Source organism: Acomys russatus, chromosome X (genome assembly GCF_903995435.1).
Source record: "Acomys russatus chromosome X, mAcoRus1.1, whole genome shotgun sequence".
Lineage (NCBI taxonomy): Eukaryota > Metazoa > Chordata > Mammalia > Rodentia > Muridae > Acomys > Acomys russatus.
Genome location: NC_067169.1, coordinates 10,523,200 through 10,534,204, shown reverse-complemented (window position 1 = coordinate 10,534,204; position 11,005 = coordinate 10,523,200). Strand labels below are relative to the sequence as shown.

The following is an 11,005-nucleotide window of genomic DNA, read 5'->3' as shown; positions in this document are numbered from 1 at the left end:
CTATGTTGGGCCCACCTTGTTGGTATTATTTTCCTAGGTGGCCTGTAATATAACTGCTACCGTAATCTTCTTTTTTTTCTGTGAATGGGAGGCATAAACAGGTTCTCTCTAGCCTTGAGACCTCTATTCAGACCGGCTGCCCTTCGTCTGTCTCCCAAGTATTGGGATAAAAGGTGCGCTTCACCACACCCAGCCAATCCTAACTTAATGTGATAGTTTTCATATCAGCATTTAATATATTAGATGTCTAAATTTTAAAAAAATTAAACAATAAGGTTCCTGAATTTTTAGGACTCAGTAATGAATGTCACAGAGGTGTAAGAAACCTCAATATCTAAGAGCTTTTTAACAGAAGATTTGAAAAACAGGTGGTTTTCTTCATAGAACACTTCCCCATCATTTCTCTACTGTCTTTTTTCAAAATGGGAAAAAAAAGAACAATTTAAAATGACATAGTTTCCAAATTCTCTTTGTCGTCATATTATTTCATAGCTTTGCTTCCTTTTCTATCCACTCTGGACTATTTTGATAAAGTTTCATTATCTAGCTGGAGGTATTCTAAAACAGTGTTCAGACAATAACATGCATACTTGGCATCTGTCTACAGCATTAATATTGATAAGTATACTTAAGTAGAAAATGTATAAATGACTATGCATCTATTATTTAAGAGAAATTTTTTCTGTTTCAGACTTTTTTTAAACAAGCAGATAGCTAATTTTTGAGACATAGTAAGAAACTCCTAATATGACCTATTTGCCCTTTTTCTTGGTTGAGCTAAATATATCAGCCTTGAACGGGAAAGATTCTGATGCTACAAAGGAAATTAGAACTCATAACTTGTTCTTCAAATAAAGAAACCACAAGCAGGACTGGAGAGACGACAGCTCAGCCGTTAAAGGCTAGGCTCACATTCAAAAGCATAAAAAAATCACAAGCAAAATAGGGAATGTTTTCTATGTTTTCCCATACTGTGCTTTTAAGTTTTCTTTAATGGAAGATACAGGAATCAAAATAAATATTTTCAGAAATAATTTGTTGTAATTTTTGTTGTTCCTGCTGGATCCAAAATTCATGGATTTATGAAATGCATACTCATCTAATTATACATTAATTTGGTATTGTTTCCTGCCTTCTATGTAAATGTAAAGCTGATTTTTTGTTGTTGTTGTTGTTCTTGTTATTTCTAAAGGAATCTAGGTAAAAATGGCCTATCTAACAGTAGCATTTTGTTGGATAAATGTCCACCTCCAAGACCACCATCCTCACCATACCCTCCCTTGCCAAAGGACAAGTTGAATCCACCTACACCTAGTATTTATGTAAGTATGATTGACTGACTAGAAATTATCCAAACTAGTGTTTGGATATTTTAGGTCAACATAGATAGCCTTTAAGCAGATATTACAGTTGTTGGCAGCACTGAATATTTGGCAACAAAAAAGATGTATCCAAAAATATTTTATAGTACTTTTAAACTGTTAACTATGGTTATATTAGAAATTTGTTATTTTTTTCTGTGCTGGATGGAAACTGAACCCAGGGCTTTGTACACGTTGCTACTATACATTTCATGATCCTTTTGTGATTATAGGCCATATGGGAATAAATGAGAAATACTTTCACTGCTTTAATTTTGAGCAGTATTAAAAGCTATTTGGAATTTAAAACCTATATTTTTAGGTAAACCAGGTTTTAAATCTACAAATTATATGGACATTAGTATTCACTCTGTTTAGTACACATGCTAAAAGAAATGCCTTCAAAGACAGAAAAGGGGGTATGGTGTTTTAAGAATGTGGTCTTCCCACTTCCCCTTGGTGGGGAGACCTGGTGACACTCAGAGAAAGAATAAACAGGCTACCAAGATGAGACTTGATAGGCTGTGACTATATGGTGTGGGAGGAGGTCCCCTTCTGTCACAGACTTAGGGGAGGGGAATATGGTGAAAACAAGAGGGAGGGAGGAACGAGAGGATACAAGGGATGGGACAACAATTGAGATATATCTGAAAAAATAAATTAAAAAACAAAAGAATGTGGTCTTTCAAGCTGGACATGGTTCAGCAGTTAAGAGCACTTTTTGCTCTTGCAGAAGACACAGGTTTACTTTCATGTACCCACATGACAGATCCACTGTCCCAAATTCCAGTTGCAGATCTGATGCCCTCTTCTGGCCTCCATGGGTACCAGGCACACACATAGTATATACATGCACACAGGCAAAAACAATCCTATACATAAAATAATTTTTTAAGCTAGCATATCTAAATAAAAAAAGAAAGAATATAATAGATGAATACATGTCACCAAAAATCTTTGTAAATCATTTTGTGTATGTAAAAGTATCAGAATAAAAGCAATTCTTAACTGTTTTTTTTTCACAAATGAATCCTGCTACTACTGTATTAGCTTATTCCTACTGCCTCCCCAAGTGAAAGAAAAACATTAAATACATATAAACTTAATGGTAATATATTTTGGATAGTCTTATATCTGTGAAAACTATTCTTGAATTTGTTTGGGAAATTTGATTTCTTCACTGTGAGTTTTTAAGTTGACGGAATTCACCATTTTAACCCTTTCTGAGTATGTTGTTGTACAGCCTATCAGAGCGTCTACTCATTGAATATCTCTTTTCTCCATCTGCTTAAGTCCTAGCACTCATAATTCTGTTTTGGCTTATGTTTTTTGTTTGTTGTTTTTTTCATGAATTTCGCTACCTTATATAATGGAATCACATTTCTTTATGACTAACTTAATTTCATTCGTCGTGCCCTCAACAGCATGTGATAGAATAACCAATCAGTCAGTTAATTTGGTGGTGTTGAGATTAGACTCAGTAAAACACTGATTGCACATACTAATAAAACTATTCTACCACAAAGCTCTGTCTCTTTCCTCAACAACTGCTTCATTTGTTGCTTATTTTTCCCCTGCTAGGGGTAAAATCTAGGCTCTTTTGCATGCTAGTCAAGTAGTCTACCATTGAGCTATATACTCTGTCCCTTAGCAAACTTGTAATCTTGCCTGATACTTTATTTACCTAACTACAAGAATATTGTTGCATCAAGAACATGTGAGATCATATAGAATCTTTTAAGATTCATTTTTTTCTGATTTTTAGTTTACGTGAATAGTTATGTGAGTATAGGGTATAGGCTCAATTTTCCTAACAATTATATTTTACTATGAACTTATAAACCGAGAATACCTCACTTATAACCAGACTAACCCAAACAATAGGAAAAGAAGATTAAAGAACACAATAATGAAACCTTCAGGATATCAGTTCTGAGGACAGCTTCTCCTGGTGTAGTCAGCAGGACTTTTGCTTGAACCTGGAGCTCCCGGAGCCTGGAACCCTGAAGCTTTCCCTCGAATGGTTCTCTCTAGGAACGTCCCCAAGTGGAGCGATGAACAGCCAAAACTGTCCCAAGTCTCCAAAAAGCCCCTCTCCTGTTTTGGGCCCATATTCTGGTGGATTAACATTACCTGTTCTCTCACAAGTCCATTCCTCATCCCACTCTTGGGATCATAGCAAAAAACATGTTTATCACTCCTTCAGTAGGTGCCCCTGGGAGCTGGAGTTATGGGTAGTTGTGAGCCACAGGGCTGGGAATCAAAATCAGGTCCTTTCTCTGCAAAAGCAGTAAGTGCTTATAACTACTCAGCTATATCTCTAAACCAAAATAGTTTTATTTTTGGTCAAGGGGACTGACTCACTCTGTCACTCTGGCTGACTTGGAAACGAGATATGCCTACTTCTGTCTTCTGAGTGCTGAGATTAAAGGTGACTGCTACTGCTCCCAGCTTCCCTACTGGGTCTTTTAACTTTAAAATTTTGTGGGTTTTTTTTTTTTTTTCCCCATTAGTGGCAATATTGGAGATAAAACCTAGAGCCCTCTGAATGTCAGATAAACATTCTACCAATGGTTACTCTGCACTTGAAGGTCTTATGGGGGCCGAGCAAACTCTATTCCACTGAGCTATTCTCTCTACCCACCCACCCCTGTTCCCTGTTTTCTTCCTTTTTAAGGTTAAATAATCTTCACTTTTGTTTTGAAGTTTCAATGTACTACACACACACACACACACACACGCACACACACACACACAGTATATGGTTACTATCCAGTCACAATTAAAGTCAAAATGTAAAAATATTAGAAAAGAAGTTTGAACACATGAGATAAAACTTTTAGATTGATGGGTAATGAATTTGAGAAATAATATTTAAGTTAAAATCTGTTTTCCTGAAATGTAACTACATATTTTAATTTCACAGCTGGAAAACAAACGTGATGCTTTCTTTCCTCCATTACATCAGTTTTGTACAAATCCAAACAACCCTGTTACAGTAATACGTGGCCTTGCTGGAGCTCTTAAGTTAGGTATGTTTTAAGTAAAAAGAAAAATTTTTCTATGCATGCTGTCTTTTTACCTTTTAAAGCATCAATAGAAAAGTTAGTTTTAACTACTATGAGACTTTTGAATATAAAATTTAAATGATTTTATAGTACAGAAAATAGTGTACTATAACCTCATTGGTATTTGCTAGCACCTACAAAAATTAGTGAAAGTTTGAACATTGGATTCTTGTTGGAATAATATGAGCATTAGGTATGCCCAGGCCTTCAAAGTATATAGATGATCTGATTGGTTTTACAGGAACTGCATATACTGACATAAAATATATTCTCTTTTAAAAGGGCAGGGTAATGTGTTCTATTTTGTTTTTACTGACTTTATTTATGGTTTACTTATAAAGACCTGGGACTTTTCTCAACTAAAACTTTGGTGGAAGCTAACAATGAACATATGGTAGAAGTGAGAACACAGTTGTTACAACCAGCAGATGAAAACTGGGACCCTACTGGAACCAAGAAAATCTGGCATTGTGAAAGTAATAGATCTCATACTACAATTGCTAAATATGCTCAGTATCAGGCCTCCTCATTCCAAGAATCATTGAGAGTAAGTATTTGATTAGTTTTAGAGATTTCAATTTTTTGTTCTGTAGTTTTAAAAGAGGAGCTTACTTTTAGATATCATCAAATTATGTTACATAAACTACCTTGTAAGTACTACACATTTTAATTTAAAAAAACCTATGAGTTGATTTAGTAAATATATGCAGAGAGGGAGTTAACTGTCTAGTAAAATGTTTCCTCGTTTATCTGGGAACTTTATGATTAAAGCAGGGTTTCTTAAGTTCTTCAGTCTATTGACATTTTGAATTGAATAATTCTTTTTGTGGGGGCTATCTTGTATATTATAGGATATTTAGCAGCATCTATGTCTTCTCAAAAACACATTTACACATGTCAAGTATTTCCTGGAAGACAGAGTTGTCCCTTGTTGAATCACTGTTTTGGAGGCTATACCTGTCTTGAGTTTGCTTTATGCTTGCAGATTTTTTTTTTTTTTTTTCTTCTGCCAGCTTAATAATATCAGGTAGACAACTCTTTGTGGGAAGCATTAGTGTTCTTCCTTCCAGTTTTAGTTCCTTTTTAAAAAAAAATGCTGAGCAAGAGTTATTATTTCAACATATATAAAATTTAAAATCAAAAATTTGAAACTAATCAAAATTATTACTAAAAGACACATATGGGTCTTATATCATGGAAACATTACTAAAATCATGTATTATAACGAGAACTTTGAGTTCTTCCACAAACTGGACATGAAACATCCATAGAAGTGAGTTCTTTGAAATACTACTCTAATACTACTTTGTGCTAAGTGTTTGTTCACATATCCTATACAGAAAATTTAATGTAATTGCCTATGTGACTGAAAGTCTTGAATTTGTAATTCGTTAGATTCATTTATCTTTTTAAATATGTTTAAAATGTTTCTCTGGTTCACATTTTCAGTCAAGGCAACATTTATACATGAAATTACATGTTTGGATTACTATCTTAAGTTTGGGTTTCTATTGCTGCGATGATGCTATGACCAAAGCAACTTGGGGAGAAAAGGGTTTATTCAGCTTACCCTTCCACATCAGTGAAGGAAGTCAGGATAAAAACTCAGGCAGGTGCTACTTACTGGCCTGCTCCACTTGGCTTGCTTGGGGATGACACCACCTACAATGGGCTGAGCCCTCCTCCTTGATCATTAATGGAGAAAATACCCTCCAGCTGGATCATCTGGAGGCAGTTCCTCACCTGAGATTCCCTCCTTTCAGATAGCTCTAGCTTGTGTCAAGTTGGCATAAACTATCTAACACAGTTCGTTTTTTACTAGCCCTCTCTATAATCCTACAAAAGAAATTCATCTAATGAAATCTGCCCTGCAAGTTGCATTGAGTGACAGTGAATTGCATCAGTTTTTTCTCTTTGCAAATAGAGCTAATATGAGAATCTGATGTTTAGTGATGTGAAGGAAAGACTAAGCTAAAATGCCCTTTTCTAATTTTTAGGAAGAAAATGAGAAAAGAAGTCACCATAAAGACCACTCAGACAGTGAATCTACATCATCGGATAAGTAAGTCATTTTTCATTTCCATGTAATACTCCTATTTAAAAGATGTCCTTGTAATATTATATTTTCTTTCTTTTCTTTTAAGTTCTGGGAAAAGGAGAAAAGGACCCTTTAAAACCATTAAGTTTGGGACCAACATTGACCTCTCTGATGATAAAAAGTAAGTCCTTATGGTAGTTATGTGAACTAAACCATAGAAAATTTTTTGTTCTGGTTGAGAATTGTTAGCATTAGCATTTTTCTAAATTGACCTGAGGTCAAACTAAATAAATTTGCTAGGCTTTACAGCTAAATTATTTTTTAAACTCAAGACTGTTACATGCTTTTTTAAAAAAAAGAGGAAAAAAAAAAAAAAAACTAAAACCCTGACTTTATGGCAGTTAATTTTTCATTTATATTCTTCTAGGACTGTAATTTAATATTGTTTTTCGTTGGGAAGTTAATTTAGACATTACATTATTTCTTGTGTGAAAGTAAAATACTTACAGATTTGTCTTTCTGATTACAACATAAGAACTTTGAATATAATTTCCCCAAATATTTATAGCAGGGTTTTACTTTTATTTCTTTATAGGTGGAAGTTGCAGCTACATGAGCTGACTAAACTTCCTGCCTTTGTGCGTGTCGTATCAGCAGGAAATCTTCTAAGCCACGTTGGTCATACTATACTGGGTATGAACACAGTACAACTATACATGAAAGTTCCAGGGAGCAGAACACCAGGTAAGTTTTATGAATTAATATCTCACAAAAGATGAAGCATGTAAAGAGACTCCATCTTTCTATATAAAATGAATAGAACTAAAAGGATTATTCTTAAAAGATTTGATGCTTTTAACTGTACTTCTTCCCTTTGATATCCTTCAAATCTAGTACTAATGATTTGTTCTGAAAAGGTTTATTAGAACACCCTGTGGCCTAACAACTTGTTCTTGCATACTTCTGAGAGTGGCAGGGGTACAGTGTTTCCTAACAGTTTTTTAAAAACAATATCATACTGGATGTGTTTTATATCATGTTCGAGTGTGCATCTTGTTTGGAACAGTTTCACTTGAGAAAGACGTTTTCTGATCTATTTCATTCTTTTTTTTTTTTTTTTTTTAATAAATTCCTCTTGAATTTTTTAAAGCACTTGATATGGAATGACTACTATACTCATCCTGTGGACTTTGCCACCAATTAGACTGCTCAGTTTATACAAATCATATGCTTTCATTGGAATGTTTGCTCCATGTCAAATTATTTTAATTTTCAGCTTTCAATTTTTCATATATCACTAATGCACTGTATTCTTTGGAACCCATGGATTGACATGATATTTCAAAGTAATGTTTTGAAATATTTAACAATCACTATAATCCTAGCATCAATGAGTTAGCACAATTACTGATAGGAAACAAGCACCTATAGGTTGCATATCTCTGTCACATGTTTCCATCTTCTACTGGAAGTTAACATGGCTTAAACTCAAGACTTCTTCCTTTCTTTGTCACCTTAATGAATCAGTCAGCTTAGAAATCATTTTAAGGGGCTGGAGAGAAAGCTTAGCTGTTAAGAGCATCAGCTGCTCTTCCAGATGTCCTGAGATCAGTTCCCAGGAACCCCACATGGTAGCTCACAACCATCTATAATGGGATATGTTGCCCTCTTCTGTCAGGCAGGCATAGATGTACAGCCAGTATTGGAACCATTGATTGTAGTTTTATTCTCTTGTCATTTGAAACTTAATTCTGTATGTTATATATGGTTTAATAAAGGAAAAATTCTGGCATAAATTGTCAGGAGAACCATGTTCTACTTTCTGCTCCATCATTAGACAACAATTTAAATATTGTGCAAGCTATTTGAACTTACTGGTTTTCTTATGTCAGATTGGTTCAACTTTGAAAACCATCCAATTAATTTGAACTATTTTCTGCAAATAATGCACTCTAGTTGAAAAGGATCTTTCATTACAAAACTGAGGAAAGAACAAATATGAAAGATATTGTGTCACTTATGCCTATACTGTTCTAAATATATTTGGAATATTTTACTATATTATTTGTGAGTGCCCACATAGGCTTTCACAAACCTGTGTGTATGTGCCATGGCAAACATGTGAAAGTCAGAAGAAAACTTAATAAAGTGGGTTTCTATCCTTTTACCATGTGAATTTGGAGGGGTGAACTTTGGTCATTAAAAGGTTCTGAAAAATGCACCAAGTACCTGTACTATAAATCTTAACATCTTACTATATTCAAATACTTTTTTATTTTTAATTTATTCACTTACACCCCAATTGTAGCCCTCTTCCTTATCTCCTTCCCGTGCCATCCTCCTTCACTCACCCCTTCCTCCCCTAGCATCTTACCTCAGCCTATCAAGTCTCATGTGGTCGGCCTGCATCCTCTTCCTCTGTGCCTGTCAAGGCTGCCACACCAGGGGGAAGTGATCAATGAGTGGACACCAGTATTATGTCAGACGCACCCCCTAACCCCCATATTATGGGATCCAAGAGGAGACTACATCTGAACAGGGTGTCTAGGTCCTCACCGTGCATATTCCTTGTTTGGTACATCAGTCTCTGCAGCACCCCTACCCAACCCAGATTTGTTGGCTCTACTGGTCTATTTGTGGAGCTCCTGTCCCCTCCAGGTCCCTCTACCCGCCAACTCTTCCATAAAACTCCCTGTGCTCCACCCAAAGTTTGGCTATGAGTCTCAGTATCTGCTTGAATCCCCTGCTGGCTAGAGTCTTTCAGAGGATCTCGCCTTACTGTTCCTTCTCTTGAACCATTTCCAGTGTCTATTCTATTTGCCCTTCTAAATGAGAATTAAGCATCCTCTCTAGGATCCTCCTTGTTATTTAGCTTTACCCTGTATTATGTGGCTAATGCCCGCTTATAAGTGAGTATGTACTCTGCCTGTCTTTCTGGGTCTGGGTTATCTCACTCAGGATGATCGTTTCTAGTTCCATGCATTTCCTTGCAAATTTCAAGATTTCCTTGTTTTAAAAAGCTGAGTAGTATTCCATTGTGTAAATGTACCAGAGTTTCTTTATCCATTCTTTGGTTGAGGGACATCTAGGTTGTTTCCAGGTTCTGGCCATAACGAGTAAAGTTGTTATGAACATAGTTGAGCAAATGTCCTTGTTGTATTGTGGAGCATATGCTCACATATGTTGTATTTTGGGCATATGCTCAGGAGTGGTATAGCTGAATCTTGAGGTAGCACTATTCTTAATTTTCTTAGAAAGTGCCAGATTGAATTCCAAAGTGGTTGTACAGGTTTGCACTCCCCATCAGCAGTGGAGGAGTGTTCCCCTTTCTCCACAGCCTCACCAGCATGTGGTGTCACTTGAGTTTTTGATCCTAGCCATTCTGATAAGTATAAGATGGAATTTCAGAGTTCTTTTGATTTGCATTTGCCTGATGACTAAGGACGTTGAACATTTCATTAAGTGTTTCTCAGCCATTTGCTATTCCTCTGTTCTCTGTTTAGCTCTGCACCCCATTTTTTAAATCGGATTATTTGGCTTGCTCATGTTTAATTAGTTTCTTGAGTTCTTCATATATTTTGGATATTAGCCCTCTATCTGATGTAGGGTTGGTAAATATCTTTCCCCAATCTGTAGGCTGTTGTTTTCTTCTGTTGACAGTGTTCTTTTCTTTGCAGAAGCTTTTCAGTTTCAAAAAGACCCATTTAATAATTGTTGATCTTAGAGCCTGAGATGTTGGTGTTCTGTTCATGAAGTTATCTCCTGTGCCAATGAGTTCAAAGCTCTTCACCACTTTTTCTCGTAACAGACTTACTGTTTCTGGTTTTATGTTGAGGTCTTTTCTTTAGTCCACGTGGACTTTACTTTTGTATGGGGTGATAAATAATGGTCTGTTTGCATTTTTCTACATGTAGGCTTCCAGTTACTCTAACACCATTTGTTGAAGATGCTATCTTTTTCTCATTGTATAGTTTTGGCTTCTTTGTCAAAAATCAAGTGTTCATGAGGGTGTAGGCTTATTTCTGCGTCTTCAATTTGGATCTCTTGATCCATTGTCTATTTCTATGCCAGTACCATGCAGTTCTTATTACTGTTGATATATAGTACAGCTCGAGATCAGGAATGGAGATATCACTAGATCTTTTATTATACAGGATTGTCTTAGCTATTCTGGGTTTTTTTTGTTTTTCCATATAAAGTTGAGAATTGTTCTTTCAAGGTCTGCAAAGAATTGTATGGGTATTTTGATAGGAATTGCATTTAGTCTGTAGATTGCTTTGGGTAAGATAGCCACTTTTAATCCTACTAATCCATGAGCATGGGAGATCTTTCCAACATCTGAAATCTTCTATTTCTTCAGAGACTTGACTCTTTTTCATGCAAGTCTTTCACTTGCTTGGTTAGAGATGCCCCAAGATACTTTATGTTTTTTGTGGCTTTTGTGAAGGGTGTTATTTCACTAATTTCTTTCTTAGCCTATTTGTCTTTTGTATACAGATGGTCTACTGATTTTTTTTTTTTTTTTAATTTGATTTTGT

At 35.5% G+C, this 11,005-nt stretch overlaps 1 protein-coding gene across 6 annotated transcripts in view; it reads left to right on the top strand.

The window, feature by feature from the left end:
* Kdm6a (lysine demethylase 6A) overlaps positions 1–11,005 on the top strand; it is a 115,284-nt gene that overhangs the window by 85,606 nt on the left and 18,673 nt on the right. For all 6 annotated transcript variants that reach the window (XM_051140980.1, XM_051140981.1, XM_051140976.1 and 3 more), the window contains 6 exons: positions 1,193–1,322; positions 4,288–4,393; positions 4,771–4,976; positions 6,427–6,491; positions 6,574–6,648; positions 7,063–7,211. In XM_051140980.1, the coding sequence (XP_050996937.1) occupies positions 1,193–1,322; positions 4,288–4,393; positions 4,771–4,976; positions 6,427–6,491; positions 6,574–6,648; positions 7,063–7,211 (731 nt within the window). The remainder of the gene's footprint in view (positions 1–1,192; positions 1,323–4,287; positions 4,394–4,770; positions 4,977–6,426; positions 6,492–6,573; positions 6,649–7,062; positions 7,212–11,005) is intronic.